A 21,344-nucleotide genomic window follows, 5' to 3' on the forward strand; every position below is an offset into this window, starting at 1 on the left:
CGAGAGTGGGTGATTGCCAACCACGGGGGGGGGGGGGGGATATATTTCCCAGACCAGGAGAGCTTGGCTTGACAATCAAGTTGACATTGTGAATTGCCAAAAAATGAACTTTGGAATATCTAGTCCTCGTACAAGTTCTTAGCCTGCTAAGGCACATTGATGGAGTCGAGGCAGATTTGCCTGCAATAAGAGAATTGAAAGGGAGTGTGTTCTCATTTTATTCTCATTTACTGGCAGACGAGTTAATCCGATGGGTCATCCCACTCATGCCATGGGCTACTTGCGAGCTGTTCGCGAAGTAGCATTATTCCTGTTGCAAATTTGTACTCGGATGTTGAGCCAATGTAATCATGGATCAAATTAATATAATGACAAAGGACAACATGTTACGAGTTTACACAAAATCGACCCTGCTAAACGTACATGTACAATATAGGTACGACACACAAGATGCTGTACAAAGAACTGCATAAAACCATGTACATGTACATGTATGTACAGATGTGCGTGAAGAAAATGGATCGGCTGATTGCAACGTGCAAACCAATATGGTGCAAGTTCAGCCGTTGTGAAGGATTCGAAATGGATTATTTCGCAGGAGGCACACTCGGCCAGCTGTCCAGCACTCTGCTGCATGATAATGAGCGACTAGATGTGCTGCGGGATGCTGCATCCATTTTGATGTAAAGGCATCAAAGATCTGTGTTAGCATGCCAGCCGATGGCACACGGATTGCCAAAGTGGATAGACCAAGGTTCTGCTAAATTTACAAGGGAGCAGGTAGATAGGTGCAATCTCAATGATATAGCGGCTTATACTATAAACCTCCTGAACTATTCCCACGCACAGGAATCCAACCCATAGAGGATTTGGTTCTACATGTAGTTGATTCGTCATCAGACTTCTGGAGGTTTGGACTATGCATTGTGGAAGTGAGGACGCGAAAAAGCTTCACCCATTTATGGAATAAAGCTCTAATGAGCAACGACCGACATGTACAAGCAATGTATAACTATGAATGACTGTCAATTGAGGAGGGGTTTATATGAGCCTCTGAAATAATTTCCACACTTGCACACTTCAAAACTACCCCATTCTCTGTGTTGACAAGTAGTTGCTGCTCTACTTGTTGCGACTCGATGGGGCTGCGAGTAGGGATATGGAGCACGTCATAAAGGAGATCAAAGAACACCTTGTCCTTGCGAAGGCATTTCCCTGGATGATGCAGGCACATCGAAGGTGACCAGTGCGTTGGCACTGCAGATTCCATCACAAGGATTTCTAGCCAGCGGCCAGCGGAAATGGCAAGATGGCAGACTTGGCAACTCGCCCACTGTATATCCCTGCTCATGAATCGGACGAGTCATTAGAAGACGAGCGACCAAGCTTCTGGATGTCGCGGCCAACGACCATGCCAAGACGTGCACCTGCTTCAGCTGCAACTTCTCAGGCAAGGTGCCGCGACCAATCACCACATGTTCACTCGGCTTTCACTCACGCCTGTAGTCCGGCAGTGAGCAAACGAACTCCAGTGACGTCTACCAGAACCGCTAGTCGAGTCCTGCGCCGAGTGCAGTGGAGGAAAATCTCCGTCGACTAGTTCTACGTGTTGTAGCAGCACCAGCGCTACCCTGTCATTGACTGCGTTTTTTTGTTTTGTTTTTAAATTTCGGCCAGTCTGCTACTATCATTTTCGTCTTGGGGGACTGCGTATCTGAAGACGAAGCGAAACCAGTGGCTGAGCGCGCCCTGGCTGATTTGCTGGACAGGAAACATACCCAACGCAAATCTCCGACATCACCTCTCAGTAACCATGCCATACTACAGCCTGCTTATGAGGCAAGCAGTCAAGAAAGTTCAGAGGATGAGTAAACCAAGCTGGATAACACCAATTATTTATACTAGCAGCAGCAGCAGCAGTAACTACACCATCCAGTGCTGGAATGAGTGCACTACTAGTCTATCGTCACCTGTACATACTGCACTGATGTCGAACCCGAGATCGAAGTCGCTGCAGTTAACGCAGCTGGATACCAGGATAGAGCAGCGTTGATGGCCAGCTTTGCAACCATCTTGGCGGTGACGAAACAAATTGATGCTGTTCGCCATGAAGTGGTCACGTCGTTTACTGACACCAAGCAAAGCAAGACTTTCCTGCACCTGGAAGACACACTGACTCGCACTATGCTTCGTCTGGACACCGTCGAGTCACATGGGGATGACAAGCTGCGCTCAATTCGTCGCAAAACGGTAAGACTCTAACTTCTAAGAGAGATCTGCAGTCAGTGCTGGATGAGCTGGAGAGCCAGCCAGCAGATACCGCTGCTAATATTGCTTCCACCAATGACACGTCGAGTACAAGCACAAGTAACAATGGTTGTGCTTTTGATTACCTGGCCTGGATCATGGAATCGACCACTTACTGCGATGAAGCCATCAGGCATCACTGAACAACAAGCTGTACTGTTGGCATACTAATGACGTCATCAGCACTGGTAGATGCTGCTACTGCTGGAGCTGAGGACAGTCGTGCCGGTGGTGATGATGATGGTGGTTATGTCCCAGACCAATGCTCGGAGATGGTAGAGCCCAACCTCCAGATCGACCAAGATGATGAAGAGCCAATAGAAGTAGATGTAAAACCAATGTCCGGGGAAGAGTATTAGCAGGCAAGTCCATGAACACTTGGACACCACTCGGTTTAGTGCTGGCCATTAGGACAGTTAGCTTGTATCCATGTTTTCCTTTCTTTCTACATTTTAGAACTTTCGTTGGCAAAAACATTTCTTAATGTGCGCAAGCTCCACTGCAGCCACTTCAATGGAAAACCTTCCACACCAGGGAGTCGTAAAATACCGGTATTTTACGACTCCCTGTTCCACACACACCATCTTCAATCCAAGTGGTCTCTTCGTTGCAAAAATAGAGAAAAATAATTGAGAATTATTTTTGCACTTGGATTGAAGATGGTGTGTGTGTAAGGTTTTCCATTCCTTGGCAAAGCAACTTTAATTTGTGATGAATGATTTCCGATTCGTGCTGGACTCACCTGATCAGACTCAGTTCTTCAGGTACTCTCTGAGTCTCTCTCTCTACTTCCATGTTATATTCACACGGTCACATGCCTGCTTCTGCATAGTTTTTTGCTTCTCATCGCTACGCTACACACTAATCGTCTGGACAGTTGTGCAATGTAGATATGCCTCTTGTCTACTCTTTAAAAAATGTCTAATTCTGCAGTGGAAATGACTTGATTGTTTCATGGTATTGTGAATTTTGTAAAATTTAATATAAAGCCAAGTTAAGCCATACATCCCAACTCCCGTTCTATGAACAATTATTTCTTTGCGGACAGCATTCTAATAAGATCAGTCATTATTTCCAATAATGTTGTAATTGTAGTTGAACAATGGTCACATACTGGAAACGGCTTGCTTTTGAATGTGAAGCGATTGGGAATTTGACATGAATGAAGTGGCCTGCATGTATCCAATACTGCTGCCACAGCCAATGTTTTTGAATATGCCCTACAGATCCTGTACAGATTTACAGAACAACAAGGACAATCAAGGCTTGTTTGCTGCTACTTCAAGTTTCATGCTCTCCCAAACATCAGGCAACATGAGGATGGAGTGCCAAACGTCACAGGTGCCTCTTCTTTATAAGTAAAGATATGCCAGGAGAGGGTGGGTCTTGTAGCGCTGTATGAGCAACTGTGTGAGAATGGGGGGGGGGGGCTCTATTTTTCAGGGCTAGCGGTGTTATTTTAGGCAGGAGGCTTTGTGCAGAGACTGCAGAGTGTGTGGTCGTTGAAGGCAGGGGCTAGCTGGCTAGCAGTGCAATGTTAGCGGCAGAATGTGTAGCTGATGTGGGCAGGAGGTAGTGAGCAAGGTGTGTGTGTGATGTTGTAGGCAGGAGACTTGTTGTACTAGTACAAAGGCTGAGTATTAGTGGCGCTAGTTTGTGCGTGACGTGTGTGGGTACAGTGATAAACCACAGTCTTTCAAAAATCTGTTGGTGCAATGCCAATGCCAATGGCAATGGTGAGCAAAGGAAAAGTGTGAGTGATCCTCAGGCTGTTATCTTCAAACCTGTGCTGTCATGTAGATCTAACATACATGTACATACATTTGACACATACATGTACATGTAGATCTGCATGTGGCTAGGGTGCATGAGTGATACTAGTAGTAGCTATCACTCCGGGTTACTTACTTCAGTACTGTTATACAATAAAAGTAGTTTGTACCTAGGCTATGTCTATGATAGACATCACTCAGCAGTACAATGACCATGATGATGTAGATCCTTCATCACTTACGTAGGTTGTGGGAGTTCATCTACAAAGACCGCATGCATGTCGAGCAACGTCCCGATTTCTTGAGTGGTTCAGCACACTACTCAATACTAACAATAGTCAATAGTCATCATTGACACGTATAGTCTACACACAGTGCGGCGGGCTTGTGCCTTTTTTGTTGTTGTGGGCTTCACGTCATCAGGCAGAGGCAGGTCTACCATGCATGGGGTCTACATACCGGTACCGGTAATCATGATAATAGCCATGGCAGACCGTCTACGTGGATCAAAGCACTGTCGAGACGCGAAGCAAAGCCACGCAAAGACAAGTCGAGGTAGAATCTACTTGGTACAAATACCGGCAAGACTTCGCTTTGCAGTGAGTTAGAGCTGTGCGAGAGTTGTTTTTCACTGGTTCAGTTTTCCGTCAGCTTCATCGGAAGCAGCCTTTGCCGAACTCTCACTAGCGCGAAAGGTCGACAAGACAGTTGTGATAGAATACTCGTATTTTAGCGTTAGGCAAAGGTGTAGAACTCATCGAGAAACAGATACAGAGAGAGAGAAAGATCTGTTGTGGCAGAGTACATCGACTGACGGTTTTGAAGATTGGTTTGAAACGTGGCCGCTTGCTATTCCCTACTGCTCGCTATCGGGGAAACGAAGTAACCGGCACGCAGCGTCAGCAGGAACACAATCCCTAGAAGCAATGGCAACGGGAGATTCGCGCACTGTGGAGGAGTGCTTTTTGGAGGAGTGTTTCACTATGTTTAGCTACACCATTCCACACCCGGACAACTTCGAACGAGCCAAGGCCATATGCCAGTCCAGCAAACCTGTTACGATGGAAACACCGCAAGTGGAGGATGTGAAGGACCCAGGCGAATGTATCTATAATTCAGATTCAACGAGCAGACTTGTGATGAAGGTCACTCCCAAGAAGGGCTCCGAAAGCACTGAACAGTCTGAAGCCGGTCCAACTGTGCTGAAATTACACAAAATCCACCCTGCTCAACATCGGTACGAACCTAAGATGCTGTACAAAGAACTCCTTATAACCATGTATGTACAGAGGTGCGAGGAGAAAATTCGGCAGGAGAAAATGGATCGGCTGATTGCAACGTGCAAACCAATTTGGTATAAGTTCAGCAGTTGTGAAGGATTCGAAATGGACTATTTCGCAGAAGGCACACTTGGCCAGCTGTCCCGCACTCTGCGGCATGATAATGAGCGACTAGGTTTGCTGCGGGATGCTGCATCCGGTCTCCACTTCCTCAACTCTCTGCACATTATCCATTTTGATGTGAAGCCGTCGAACATCTGTGTAAGCATGCGAGCTGACGGCACACGGGTTGCCAAGTGGATCGACCTAGGTTCTGCGAAATTTACAGGGGAGAAGGTAGACAGGTGCAATCTCACTGATACTGTTGCATATCGACCTCCTGAACTATTCCCACGCCCAGGAATCCAACAAACTGAGGATTTTGTTCTAGTTAATTCGTCAGCAGACTTCTGGAGGTTTGGACTATGTATTCTGGAAGTCATGACGCGGAAAAGCTTCCCCCCGTTATGGAGCAAAGCTCTAATGAGTAACTATATGTACGAACAGTTCATCAGGATGAATGACCGTCAATTGAAGAGGGGTTTGTATGAGCCTCTGAAATTCCCACTCTTCCCTACCTCAAATCTACCCGAATGTGTTGACAGGCTGCTGTTCTACCTGTTGCGACTCGATGGAGCTGCGCGTATGAATATGGAGCACGTCACAGAGGAGCTAAATAAACACCTTGTTCTTGCAAATGTATCTCCTCTGGATGATGCAGGCACGTCGAAGGTGCCCAGTGCGATCAAACCTGCTGGATCCTCGCCCAGCAATGCTTCGAAATTCTAGTGCAGGAAGCTTGGAGCTGTCCCACACTCACTGTTCATGACGTCTACTCCTGTGGATGCTCTTGCATCCGGTCAGTTCAAAGCATTGAATGCTGGTGCAGGAAGCTTGGATGTGTCCAAACACCATGATCATTGAGTGCTGGCTTGCGGTTCATGACGCCTGATTGTGTGCATGCTCTTGCATCCCGTCAGTTCAATGCTTCGAATGGCTATGCCTATGGCTCAGATGTGTTAGCTGCATACACTGTACTCATTATTACGATGCTGATGAAGACAGCAAAGACCCTGCTGCACTAGCACCTGAATTCACATCATTGCTGAGAAGTGACACATATTCTTCGCAGACCGTTCCATCGCAACGTGAAAGGGCTGATTTGACTGAACGCCACTAGCCACCTAGGCAGCTGGGTTAACCTGAATTGTACCCAATGATTGATAAGATGAGTCACACAACCCACCGACCAACTAATGTCACATACATCAACATGGAAACATCACTTTCCAACTGTTTTTAACAGAGGCATTACATCCGTTTCAAGCTGATTGTTAAACTGTATATCTACAATAGTATTATGTACTCCTGAAGTACAGCTGTACATTCTGCTTTTGAACGTCTTGTCATTCAACTTCCCTGATGAGGGAAAAGTTCTCCATACAACCGGACATACATTGTCCATCATTCTAACTGTTATCAGTGTGCGCCCCACCTTATGATCCAATCTGCACTCATCACTGTACCTATGAAGCAGGCACTAGAGATATTTAGCAACTCTCTGTATAGTGTATACTTGGTGCCGATTAGAAATCCGCATATTTACCCAATGACATCATTCGCATAACCTCTATAGTGTGATTTGTTCACTAGATCAACTTTGTCATGTATTTCTCCTGTTTCAGTTCGTGACCTGATGTGGTGGTAGGTAGTTTCGAACGTTAGCCAAGTGGCTCAAGTAAAGTTGCAATGAAGCTGGGGGAGGATCCGCTTTTACCTCATGCTCTAGTATGTTACAGGCACTGAGCTTTATTTTGACATTTCATTGTACTGCGCAGTATTTCATTGTATTGTAACCTGGGCTCCTTTTGGCACTACTGGCTTGGCACCGCAGATTCCATCAGAATGATTTCTAGCCAGCTCACATGGGCGGCTATCATAGTGGTAGACACACCACGGAATGGCACGCAGTGTAAACCCAACATCACAGTTATCCACCATCAGCCAGAACAGACCCGATTGAGATTAGTAATAGTATATGGAGTAGTAGTAAGTCGGCGGAATAGCGCGAGCTCCGGTGTGGGGAGCAAACCCTTTCTTAGTAGTAGTATTCTTTTATTTATAGTGGAGAAACCAAAACAGGCAGACGCCTAATAAAAATTGACCCACTGTGTAGGGTGGAGGAAGGGGGAGACATGGCTAATGGTAAATAGTGGCGGCGAAATAGAGCAGTTCCAGCACAGCTACAGAAACATGGGCGAAAAGCTAAAAGCAGGCAAGAATGTGTTGCAAAGCGCTCGACTCGAAGGCGGCCAGTTTGGTGACGCCTCGGATGTCCACATGGAGGGAATTCCAGAGAACTGCGCCAGCATGTGTCACCAATTTGGTAGAATGTGCAGAAGCAACTGCAGGGACGAAGAGCAGGTTATTGTTGCCTCCTCGAGTTCTTCGTGAAGGAAGAGGTCGAAAAAAAGTAAACAATCTACTTCCTAGTTCATAGTATTGTGACAGAGAGTTCTGCTTACTGAACTATAGTTATGGTGTGCATAGTAGGGAGAACACTCCGGAACAAGTGGCACGTAGAAAGCATTGCATGCAATGTCTATTGTCAGTATTGAGCACTCAGTGAGTAGTCCAAACAGCTAGGCATAATAGCTTGTGCTATGCACTGGTCCTATCATGTCATACAGCAAGTAAGCAAGCACACACACACACACACACATACACACACACACACACACACACACACACACAGTGACACACACACACACACACACACACACACACATGCACACACACACACACACACGCACACACACATACACACACACACACATACACACACACACACATGCACACACATACACACACACACACATGCACACACACACACACACACACACACACACGCGCGCGCGCGCGCACACACACACACACATTCACACACATACACACACACACGCATACACTGACGCGTGCATGTGCAGGAATGTGTATCGCAAGGAGACACCCAGCTGCATGCAGAGATGATCCAGGACACCGTGTTACAGTGTACATATACCACCAGGAACACAGTGTCAGTACTGGAGGTACTATGATAATGCAATGCAACAGATCAGTTGACTAGTAGTAGTGACAATGGCAACTAGCTGAAACTCCACACATGTGCATCATGATTTTTACAGTTGCAGGCATTCAGTTCAGTATGCATTGCTTACTAGGCCACATGCATCATAACGTTAGATGTACACGGTTCTGAGAGAGTTGTCCGTGGGGGCTTGCAGTCGACAAGCCTAGTACGGACACCATGTACCAGCACATGTGATGGTCGGATGTCGCTGTGGGACTTGGTTGTTCAGCACGAGCTGCTCATACCACCCTAAGCAGTACACGGCGCGTGTCCACAAACCAGACGGGCTGTGGCAGTAACGGCGAGAGACTGCTCTTCACTGTTGTCTGGCAAGGTGGTTGATATGCTGAAGTGCACTACTCCGTGCTCTGCTAACTGGATTCCTGGTGTGATTGGAACCGTCACAACCTGTGCCACAATACAAAAAAAGAACCAGTGTACAACTTGGGATATTGCGGCAGGCAAGCCAGCTAACCATGTTTTCGACAATTTACTTTTTCCAAAATTTTCATGAAGGTGATCGGCACCTCGCTAAGATGGTTCTGCAGTGGCTGACAACACCATGCTGAGCATGTCTTCAGTCGACGCCCTTGACAACACCATACAGTAGCTGCTTGCTGCATGTGTGGTATGTGGTGATCGCGAGTCAATCAAGTCGGCAGAAGGTGCGATCTCCAGCTAGTACTGGGAGGAACCAACTTCTCTTTCAGATGACTGCAATGTTCTACTATATCACATGATAGCAATAACAGCCAGGAATCTCCTGTACTTGCGGCAACACTTTCATCAAGTCGGGTTATGTGATTTCATCACTATTTGATGTCTTTGGTATTGAATGGCATCAGCAGGAAGTGCTAGTGGCATAACGTCATAAGCACACATTCCATACATTATTAGAAATACAAAGTTTCTCACTCACCACTGCAAGAAGCCTGCTGGAGTGTTGTTCAAAGTTCACAGTCTGCTGTACTGAGCTTGACCTGATGTACAAAGTCAGGGTGAAGTTCTGGCCATCGCTCTGGAAACGCCTCAACTGCCGAGCGTGCAGTTTGTGAATCTTCACATTGAGGCACCACGACGTGGATGAAGCACTGGTGCTGTTGCTCAGAGATCCTGCGCATGTTTGAGTATGTTTGGGCCATTGGGCAGGAAGCATCATGTAGTGCTGACGTTGTGTGTGCACCATGCCTTCGAAGATACTTCTCGGCTTCCACAAGTAGTGAGTGAAGAGATTGCCACGAAGATAGGCCAGGCAATCCCTTTTAGACTCGGTGGTGCTCACGATGGAACATGGAGATGCTTGAGAAGAAGAGGGGAACGGCAATTCCAGGTTTTGATATGTATGTTCAGATGGTGTGATATATCTGATACCGTTTGGATTCATCACTATGATGTCGTGCCAAATTTGTGACTTGCTTTGCAGTTGGTCAGTCAGCCTGATTGCACTGGACAAATCAGGAGCATCAGAGATCGATGGCCTTCATGCGATACTTTTGATGCGCTTTCTCAGGAGGCGCTTGCCCTTCGAAGGTTTGTTGTTGAAGATCATTTGCGCCTGGCCAGAGTAACTGTGAGCTGCTCCATACGTCATCACTGCAATACTGCCAGCAGTGGTGCGTGATGCTGTTGTGACAAACTCCATCATGGCGTTGCCAGCTGCCACAAGGAATGTGTCCGTCACATTCGGGGATGTGTCAACCAGAAAGACAGTGGCCTCGCCAAAGCATTCCCGGAGTATCTGCATTGCATTCACACACATAGGACATCATGCTCAGAGGGTGTTATTCTCACACTAATAGAGAGGTTCTGCAAAACGAAAATGTGTACGAACTTTCGCTCTACGTCACGAAGTGATAAACTTCGCACGACCTTTCGCAACTTTGGACGCGAAACTTGCAGGGAACGCGAAATGAACTTTCGTAGGAAGTTTCGTGAGATTGGGTCATGGCGTACGTGCACTTGGTGCGTGCAAACTACAAAAGTGTGCAGAGCACAAAGTTCGTGTGAAAATTCGTACACATTTTCGCAAGGCCTGTCGCGAAACTTCGTTCGAATTTTCGTTGTGCAGAACCTCTCTAATGTATGGACATTGGATAGAAGCAGATACTGCAGTGTCTGCTCCAGCGCCGGGTGAGCCGGGTAATCCACCCGGTTGGGCGGCGCTTGCACCCGGTTGAAAAGATAGTACCGGGTCACCTGGGACCCGGTTGGTACTTTACACTTTCGAACTTTGAAAGGACTAACTACATGGCTTGTATGTGTCAGATACTTCTTCTTCTTTCGTAATTTTCTAATTCCTGTCCTCTCTTTTTCTAAATGCGGCTTAGCCATTCGCCTTTATATCATTGGGCCTAGTTCCCGTTTATTGTCTGAATTAAAATAAACCAACCAACCAGTTAAAGCATGTGACTCCGCTGGTGAGACAGCGCCAGGTACATGTGTACCCGGCTCCAACCCGGTTGACATGGTTGCGCCAGGTACACGTGTACCTGGCTGTCCTACAATCCTAGAGCAGACACTGTACTGAACAAAATTCTCCAAGTATAGGCATCACTGAACCTTTAATTAAAGCACATCATGATGGCGCCTGGATGCTGGTCCCTCGGTATCCGAATCTTATACAATCCAAAAGTAAAGTAAATGAATTCAGTTAGCTTCTTAGGGTACTGTAATGAAATCAGACTCAAGAACTGAACTAACTTCAGACTTCTCCCAACATTTCAGGAACTCTTTCCACTGGTATTTTCTTTGCCTTCTCTTCAGATGGATACAGGTCAGAGAAGAGACTATCCAGTATAATGACTGATACAATGTAAAGGTGATGTAAGCAGCAGTAGGAGGCACAGCGAATATATACACACAACATGTGAGCCCGAGCGCGCTAAAACATGACCACAGCTTTTTTTGAAAAAGTCGAGAAAATCGCGATTTGAATTCCGCGGCAAAAAAATACGAAGTGCTGTGCACGTGACATGGTGCAACGCGAGTCGCTGTTGTTGTTCTCCTCGGTCGACTGGACTGTTCCGGATGCAATTCTTTGTTGCAAGTAAGTTTATTTGTTAGAGTTTGTATTCCATGTTGCGCTGAGTCGCCTAAAACTGATCGTCATCGATGTATCGACAGAAGAGCCTAGTAGTAGTAATGTACTGCGGAGCGGAAGAAGACGACATCATCGTACTCCATGCGCAGGATAAAATATTTTGAGGATTCGACTCGGAAACAGAAGGAAGACGATGATGGCTACAGCGACGAGTCATTTGAGGGCAACACTTTCATCGAGCGTAAAAGGAATTGATGCTGGTAGTCCCACGATCTGCAGTGACGAGGAATTCTACTCTGATGACAACCTGGCAAGCGATTGGCATCGACACTGACTTGGGAGGTGAGTCGGCCGATGATTTGGCCAGAATGGACATCGCTGCACATATCCGGGACAGTGCCAGTATTGGTTGCAAGTGCAAAAACAATCACTTTGCTGCTCCCTCAACTTGCTCAAGTCGTTAATTTGAGTACCCGTCACATGATGCGGAACATCGCTAGCATGAGCAGTATGCAGCGAAAACAGTAGACCCAGGTGCTCGAAGTCCGTACATGGTATCCTAAGTTCGTACGCCCATAATTTCATGTTCTGTTATTGTATTCGACTCAAATATTTTATGGAGGGGACAGTGTGGTATGTTCTCCTCGCGTACCAATTTTCAGGGATCTACGATCAGCAGAAGTCCCATACCACGGGAGTGGGTTTTCGAGTGTCCATACGAAATACAAATTGGGTTACATTTCATGCAAAAATCAACTTTGCCAAGACCGATTTCGAACGGACACAGCGTCAAACAGACATTCACTCAATCATCAAGAGCCAGCTTAGAGCTGACAATGGCCAGAGGAGAAGAATTTACAGAGAACCACCAATCCTTGCAGAAAGGTTGACACTCCTGGCATCTCCACCACTGTTTTCCCGCGGTTTTCACAGCGCAGCTGCTTCTTCTCTGAGCCGACTAAAAAACAGCTTGCATTTCGGCAACAAACTACGCTTTTGCAAGAAATACCGGTGGAGGCACATGCCAAACATATCCCTTCGGTGCTTTCGTCGTAACCGAGGGATTGCAAGTTAGCAATTAACAGAAATATGTGTGTATTTCGAGTCACTTCTGATCAGTACGGACTTAGAGTACCCTCTGCGACACCAAATTTTGATATGAAAAATGAGCGAACTCCAGAGAAACAGATCGGATCGAAAGATGGCCTGGTTCAATCGAGCCTGGCCTCAAAACAAACTTGGACAAGATACCTTCCATCCACGAGCAGGATTCTGGCAAGTGATCATTGCTAGTGTGAGTTTCAGCTCGGCAAACACACACTGTAAACGTGTACGGACTTCGAGCACCTGGGTCTACTCTCTGGCGAGCGGAGAAAACCGTGTGCAGATGGGCTTTGGTGTGGGGAATATGAGTGCGACGTCTACAGTATGTTGAGGAACACTGTGTGCAGCAGTGTATACTGTATATCTGAAAGTACAGGTGGAGTGTGGTGGAGAGGACATGGAGTGCCAACTTCTTCGGCCATGTTGACCGTGTTTTCGCTGGCGGTTCTCCAGTGGTGCTCCAAACAGGAGGTATCTCGGACACCCAGCTCAGCTGCCTATAGACAATTTGGATGTGGCTGAGTACCTGTCAGCTCATGCTATAAGACCCTGGACTGAGGAACTGACCCGGAAAGGATGAACCAAGGGGCATATCAATTGTGTGCAAAAATGACAATCCCATTGCTGCACATAGAATTTCACCATTTCAACAGTGCTGCATATAATACCATTGTAGCAACACTTAGACATGTCGGATCAATCCAAAACTTTCAGACAGTAAACATTACGTGTGTTAGATCATTTTTGAACAAAAAACAGAAAATCGAATTTTTGGTCTGTGGTCATATTTTGGCGTGCTCTGGCTCATGTATAGGAAGTGTTGATCTTGTTTGTAGATAATTAGGAAGTGCAAGCGGTCCTGTAATCATGCCGCACACGTGGTTTAAGGAGAGGTCAGAGTAGTTATGTGATGTGTATTGTGATAACAGCACACAAAATGTACAGAACTAATAATTATTATGACTGTTGATGTCCTACCAATCATCCTACGCACGAGTGTTTTCTTTCTAGGCTTGCATAGGCTTGGCTTGTTAGGCTTGGCTTGTTAGGCTTGGCTTCTTTGTGTGAATATTGTCAGCTTCCAAAACATTCAACAACTCAGTACTATGGTGGGGTGCGCGTACCCAGGCCAGGGTAGAGAAACAATGATCTAAATACAAAACCACCATCATGACATTTAAGGTGTTTAACCTAATGCATAGCAATGGTCAACTCATGCTTGGAGTGCTGGCGGACAAATCCACTGCCGAATCCAACAAGGCTTCTGATCGGCAGGACATCCACACATCATTAGTTCTGTACATGTGTTATCTATTGTTATATCACACCTACTTTGAAGTACATTGACCTCTTCACACTTATACTGCGTGTACATGATTAGAAATAGAAGACTTGCATTTTGTCTACAGTCAGACCTCGCTTATCCGGTCCTCTTTTATCCGGAAGAAAATCGTTGGTTACCAATTTACAGCATATGTCATGCATACATGCATTATGTGTGTTCGATTATCCGGTTCCCTTGCCTATCCGGATATTTTTTCGTGGAAAACGGATGTGTGCGGTTAAGCGAGGTCTGACTGTATATGCTTGAAAATCAACACTTTCTATTCATTTTGTGTGTGTGTGTGTGTGTGTGTGTGTGTGTGTGTGTGTGTGTGTGTGTGTGTGTGTGTGTGTGTGTGTGTGTGTGTGTGTGTGTGTGTGTGTGTGATATTCTCTGTGTGCCTCATTCTATGAAGTTGGCTGCACTGGCATAGCTCTTACAGCTATTTATATCATCTTTACATTGTACATGTATATAAGTTACTATACTGGTGATACTCCTTTCTGGCCTGTTTGCCCCTGAAGAGATGGCAATAAAAGTACTCATGGAAACCTTTAAGAAATGTTGCTTGTGAAGAGGCTGAAGCTAGGTCTGTTCTATAGTATAAGAAGTAGCATTAACACATTTTAAATATTTTTTAACACCTACCCTGAAGTCTGTCTTGGGAGAAGGGCCGTGATTGCCTGGAGTGCGCTTCAGCAGTGGCTTCAAGTCACGGTGATTGGTAAGCATGTGGACTGTACTTGCTGTATTGTCTTGCGGGCTTCCTGAAAACACTTGATAATTACTGGTAGGGGAAACCTGTGGAAAGAGCATATTTCATTGACAAGATACTGAGTCATGCACCAAGTGCAGCTAAAAATAGTTCAAAAGCACCACTCCAATATGTGTAGATAAAGTCTCAGGAGTGATTCGGTACAAAAGAAGGTCATTCTGCATATCAATTGCATGTTGTAGAAGATGATATCGGGACTGCCTTTTTTGAAAAATATTGTGTCTGAGGGCTCAGGATCTGTAAACAGTGTGTTTACCATCCAGCAAGGGATAGCATAACGGATCTTAGGACTCTCACCTCGTCTGAGCCGGAGATGCCGCTCTTCAAGATGGGAGAAAGAACACCTCCTGCAGTGGATTCTGAACTCTGTGCAGCACTGCTCACAAACGCCGGTCCCCAGCGTAGCTTGGCTAGAATAGTTAGGAAGATGCTTGCTGGATCTGGGCAGGACACCTGCATGCAAGAACAGTCATGGAATGTTGTGAGAAGGAATCATGTTCATACACAGTGGAGTCCATTTGCGTACGTGAAGAATTATTATTGCCGGCAATTAGAAAAGATTGTGAATGTTGGATAGTTGAATTCTGACTCGAGCTGAATTCAACTTCAAAATGGAGTCCTTGAATTCACGTGCGTTTTTTTGTTCTGGCCCTCCGTATTTAGCTGCATGACAATCTCCCAGGTATATGGACATGCGCGTGTGAGAGGCCTGGTTGAAACACTGACTTCCCGATCTTCGATTCGGTGTCTGGCCTCCACCCTGACCATGTGAGCATATTTGCAAACCCCGATGTAGCGTTACCATGATAACCACACGTTGGCCCGCAAGCCATCTTCCTTCAACACTCCACAGCTAGCAGCCAACCACCGCTAGGTCAATGCTGTCATAGCCATTCCGTTCTGCAGTATTCCAGTGCCAGCCGAAGTTGCTGCATATCCAAATAATTCCAGCGATGGGTAGAAACCCTATGACGGAGGGTCTACGAATTGAAAATGCATGTATCTTTAGGCACTTTGAAGAAGCAGGAGAATTTCTGCTTCCTTTCTACCATTGCTCTCCAAAACATTTGCTATTTTAGGATCTGCACTGCATTACATCTGCGCCTTGAGGATATGGCGGTGTTCTTGCGGATGCAAGAACCCAGTCAGACCGACTCCCTGGGACGTAAATTATCTTTATCTGTAGCATTGTACTGCAGGAGTAAACGAGTGCAGGGACAAAACACTACATTGGAAAGGCTTCCTGTCTGAAGCCTTTCCATACTGGTACTCGATGTTCCAGTTTTGTGACACGAGAATGGCACGAGAATTAGTGTACCGCTGAGTGTACCGCTATACACATGGTCGACACGTAGTCGACACTTTGTTGATACTTTTTTGACACGTGACCCCGTCAACGGTCTGCTTTGTGCCAATGCCACTCGGTAAACGCCGATGTCGCGTACGACAAAGACGACTATCCCGTACGCGAAATAGTTGAGAACTGCATGACGTGGACCTGACGGCAAGGACAACTGCGAGGAGGCCCCTTTCGGTACCCCTGACGGGAAGGAGAACTACAGAAGTCGACGAAGTCGAACGAGGAGGCCCCTTTTCCGTACCCCATACTGCAAAGTGCCATTGATGGATACCTTTCGCACCTGGAACGACGACTATCCCGTACGCGAAATAGTTGAGAACTGCTGACGTGGACCTTTTGCACCTAGAACGGCCCCGTAAACGCTGTCGTGTCGGCGGAGTGAATGTGCAGGGCGAAAAGAATTGCTGCAAAGACGTCCCCTCTAGGCCTTTGGAGACATCGTCGGCGGACTGAATGCGCAGGGCGAAAATAATTGCTGCAAAGACGTCCGCTCTAGGCCTTTCGAGACATCGTGGGAACTCCTTCCGGTACTATACAAACTGCTGACGTGGCCGTGGAGACATGGTGGGACTTCATGTACATGGATACATGGTGGGAATTCCTTCCGGCACCCCCATACCGCAAAGCCAACGGTGGGGAAGGAGAAGTGCAGACGTGCAGGAAGACGAACGAGGAGGAACCAGGACGAGCGAGCAATGGCAGGACTAGCTGGACCGTAAGTAATAGCTGAATTGTGAATGACAACTTGACATCCATGCGGCACTCGCCACTTGCCGCTGCATATTTCTTGTCCACTAACAATGTCTCTCCTCTGCCCCCTGTGTGTCCACAGCCCTGTTGCTGAATTGGCCCGATGAATCGAATGTCTTCCGCAACTGGAACGGCCCAGTAAACGCTGTCGTGTCGGCGACTGAATGCGCAGGAGGGAAAATATTGCTGCGAAGACGTCTCCTCTAGACCACGGTAAGGCAACCCATTGATATGTTGCCAGTTACCTTCTACTAACACGTTATCAGGTCAAAAAAAATTAATGGTCTACAGTCGTGTCGGAAGGGTACGGTGGGACTGTAGACCTGTTTATACCTTCTAACACGTTATCACTATATCAGGTCGAGAGCGTATTGTAGTCACTCTCTCTATTCCTGTACTTCATTACGTTTCAGGTGTACGTATAACTTTTCCAAAAAAAATAATGGTTCACGTCTTCAGATAGAGAGCGTATTGCACCCACTGTCTAGTCTGTAGTGCATTGAGATTTTGTTGATCGCACATGAAAATGGATACACAGACAAAGCAGGCCAAGTACATGGCGAGATGTCGCCAGAAGAACGTCTTCAGATAGACAGCGTATTGCACCCACTGTCTAGTCGATTTTGTGGATCGCACATGAAATGGATACACAGACAAAGCAGGCCAAGTACATGAGAGAGTGGACGATGTGCGGATCGACACGGCCTGTGGGTACTTCATTAAAGTTACCCGTGACATAACTAGGATAAAAGTTAATCACAGCAAAGACATTGCCAAGTATGTGAGCACTTTGGACTTGACAGAAGAGTGCATGGGCGACGTTGACAAAACATACCGCGGTGACTGTCACCATCATGACAGCAGGGCACATCGCACACAGCATCGCAGATCGTGTCGAATTGCGCATCATAATATTGCAAAATTGCTCCTGTGCATGCAAGTGGATTTCATTGCACTTCTCAGTTTGGGAAATGCTCGATTATGACAATTCTGCATAAGTTGCGAAAAACTATGGCATCTTTGGGAAAGGGCTACTCATAGCCTACCTCACGACCTTCTGCTTTCTTTCTTCATCACTTGTATCTTGCAGGTATATCATCCCGTGACGACCACATTGAAGTCTGAATTTGAAGTGTGAAGATGCTTCAGCAACCACATCGTACTTTTCCATTGCTTTCATTGTGCTTCTACTGTACATGTGTGTAACTTGTGGGGTAAACATGTGATGACATTGTATGCTGGCGACACGGTCAGATGGTGTCCATGCGTCTAACGTAAACCTGCATGTTATGCATTGAAAAGGATTTGCCACTTGCGATCCTGGGACGAGTATCAGGTCAGCTTTGTCCTGTGTGGGCTGTATCAGATTGCTGTTCACTTCTCTATCTGTTGGATGTGTGACTTTCTGCAAGTTTCTGGTGTATGATGGCCACTTCCTTGCTTGACACTTTGTATGATATTACATTCTGTATTCGCTGCTTCCATGGCGTGGTCTGCAAACTGCAATCCTTGGGCAAATGTCATGTTTGCTATGTTGTGCTTTGGCCGTCAGCTTGTCTACATGCTGTAGTTGCATTATTTTTGTTTCACAACTGACTTCCTCAAGTACGGTGGCCACTGCTTTGCATGGCATTATATATGAAGAACTTAGTTTCCTGTTTGTGTCGTGTGCATGTGCGTGGCCACGTGTGTGTGCCGTGTGCATACGCATGTTTGTGTATCTGTGTGCGGGGTAGCGAGGCGGGGAGGGCTGGTATGTATCAGTGTGTTATTGCAATCTCATGGCTACATACAGTACATCGCGCGCGTGGTCATCGTGTTTACCTTCGGGGTTGGGGTGGGGAGGGAACGGAAAAAGAACTGAAATTATCCATATAAAAACCACTCTGTGAGCGGTTCTGAAAAACCTTTACTGGTACTGCCCCGTCGTAAAAGTAAGAAATTAGAACTGGCCCATTGTCCCCCCAAATGCGAACTGATCCACCTAAATCGCGAATGACGGGACCCGAACGCACCAGTAGCACGAGGTTCCTACCTGTGAATGCAGATGGGGACGTTGGTCCGGACTATAGGCCATGTACTGACCGTCTGTACTAGCGGTAGGTGGTGTTACCCTATGAGAATTGCTGTCCTGTGCCCTCCCGACCTCGTGCTACTGGTGCGTTCGGGTCCCGTCATTCGCGATTTAGGTGGATCAGTTCGCATTTGGGGGGACAATGGGCCAGTTCTAATTTCTTACTTTTACGACGGGGCAGTACCAGTAAAGGTTTTTCAGAACCGCTCACAGAGTGGTTTTTATATGGATAATTGTACTTACGTTGCAATTGGTGATAAGGGAGAGAGGCACTCGGAGAGTTTGTTTGTCAATCGAATGATTTCCGCTGCCTGGATGTTCATCGTCATGCGCTACGAAGACGAAGCCTCCGGCTTCACCACACACATCACCCGCCATCTTGCTTCCGGACACCATGGTAACCGCAACCCGAACGCACCAGTAGCACGAGGTCGGGAGGGCACAGGACAGCAATTCTCATAGGGTAACACCACCTACCGCTAGTACAGACGGTCAGTACATGGTCTATAGTCCGGACCAACGTCCCCATCTGCATTCACAGGTAGGAACCTCGTGCTACTGGTGCGTTCGGGTCCCGTCATTCGCGATTTAGGTGGATCAGTTCGCATTTGGGGGGACAATGGGCCAGTTCTAATTTCTTACTTTTACGACGGGGCAGTACCAGTAAAGGTTTTTCAGAACCGCTCACAGAGTGGTTTTTATATGGATAATTGTACTTACGTTGCAATTGGTGATAAGGGAGAGAGGCACTCGGAGAGTTTGTTTGTCAATCGAATGATTTCCGCTGCCTGGATGTTCATCGTCATGCGCTACGAAGACGAAGCCTCCGGCTTCACCACACACATCACCCGCCATCTTGCTTCCGGACACCATGGTAACCGCAACCCGAACGCACCAGTAGCACGAGGTCGGGAGGGCACAGGACAGCAATTCTCATAGGGTAACACCACCTACCGCTAGTACAGACGGTCAGTACATGGTCTATAGTCCGGACCAACGTCCCCATCTGCATTCACAGGTAGGAACCTCGTGCTACTGGTGCGTTCGGGTCCCGTCATTCGCGATTTAGGTGGATCAGTTCGCATTTGGGGGGACAATGGGCCAGTTCTAATTTCTTACTTTTACGACGGGGCAGTACCAGTAAAGGTTTTTCAGAACCGCTCACAGAGTGGTTTTTATATGGATAATTTCAGTTCTTTTTCCGTTCCCTCCCCACCCCAACCCCGAAGGTAAACACGATGACCACGCGCGCGATGTACTGTATGTAGCCATGAGATTGCAATAACACACTGATACATACCAGCCCTCCCCGCCTCGCTACCCCGCACACAGATACACAAACATGCGTATGCACACGGCACACACACGTGGCCACGCACATGCACACGACACAAACAGGAAACTAAGTTCTTCATATATAATGCCATGCAAAGCAGTGGCCACCGTACTTGAGGAAGTCAGTTGTGAAACAAAAATAATGCAACTACAGCATGTAGACAAGCTGACGGCCAAAGCACAACATAGCAAACATGACATTTGCCCAAGGATTGCAGTTTGCAGACCACGCCATGGAAGCAGCGAATACAGAATGTAATATCATACAAAGTGTCAAGCAAGGAAGTGGCCATCATACACCAGAAACTTGCAGAAAGTCACACATCCAACAGATAGAGAAGTGAACAGCAATCTGATACAGCCCACACAGGACAAAGCTGACCTGATACTCGTCCCAGGATCGCAAGTGGCAAATCCTTTTCAATGCATAACATGCAGGTTTACGTTAGACGCATGGACACCATCTGACCGTGTCGCCAGCATACAATGTCATCACATGTTTACCCCACAAGTTACACACATGTACAGTAGAAGCACAATGAAAGCAATGGAAAAGTACGATGTGGTTGCTGAAGCATCTTCACACTTCAAATTCAGACTTCAATGTGGTCGTCACGGGATGATATACCTGCAAGATACAAGTGATGAAGAAAGAAAGCAGAAGGTCGTGAGGTAGGCTATGAGTAGCCCTTTCCCAAAGATGCCATAGTTTTTCGCAACTTATGCAGAATTGTCATAATCGAGCATTTCCCAAACTGAGAAGTGCAATGAAATCCACTTGCATGCACAGGAGCAATTTTGCAATATTATGATGCGCAATTCGACACGATCTGCGATGCTGTGTGCGATGTGCCCTGCTGTCATGATGGTGACAGTCACCGCGGTATGTTTTGTCAACGTCGCCCATGCACTCTTCTGTCAAGTCCAAAGTGCTCACATACTTGGCAATGTCTTTGCTGTGATTAACTTTTATCCTAGTTATGTCACGGGTAACTTTAATGAAGTACCCACAGGCCGTGTCGATCCGCACATCGTCCACTCTCTCATGTACTTG

The 21,344-nt window shown here is 46.7% G+C and overlaps 1 protein-coding gene across 2 annotated transcripts; it reads right to left on the reverse strand.

The window, feature by feature from the left end:
* Positions 1-8,344: 8,344 nt before the first annotated feature.
* LOC135809571 (uncharacterized) lies at positions 8,345-19,341 on the reverse strand. 2 transcript variants are annotated; one of them, XR_010552210.1, is made up of 5 exons: positions 19,199-19,286; positions 15,069-15,224; positions 14,645-14,783; positions 9,448-10,266; positions 8,345-8,936 (listed from the first exon to the last, which is right to left on the reverse strand). XR_010552210.1 is itself a non-coding variant. In XM_065322948.1 (5 exons), the coding sequence occupies exons 1-4, from the start codon at positions 19,331-19,333 to the stop codon at positions 10,009-10,011; spliced, it is 702 nt and encodes a 233-aa protein (XP_065179020.1). In that variant the 5' UTR covers positions 19,334-19,341; the 3' UTR covers positions 8,345-8,936; positions 9,448-10,008. The 2 variants fall into 2 exon arrangements, 1 of the variants encoding a protein (XP_065179020.1); XM_065322948.1 differs by having other exon boundaries at positions 14,645-14,797; positions 19,199-19,341.
* Positions 19,342-21,344: the final 2,003 nt, after the last annotated feature.

The sequence above is a fragment of the Sycon ciliatum genome, chromosome 2 (assembly GCF_964019385.1).
Source record: "Sycon ciliatum chromosome 2, ocSycCili1.1, whole genome shotgun sequence".
Taxonomy (NCBI): Eukaryota; Metazoa; Porifera; class Calcarea; order Leucosolenida; family Sycettidae; genus Sycon; species Sycon ciliatum.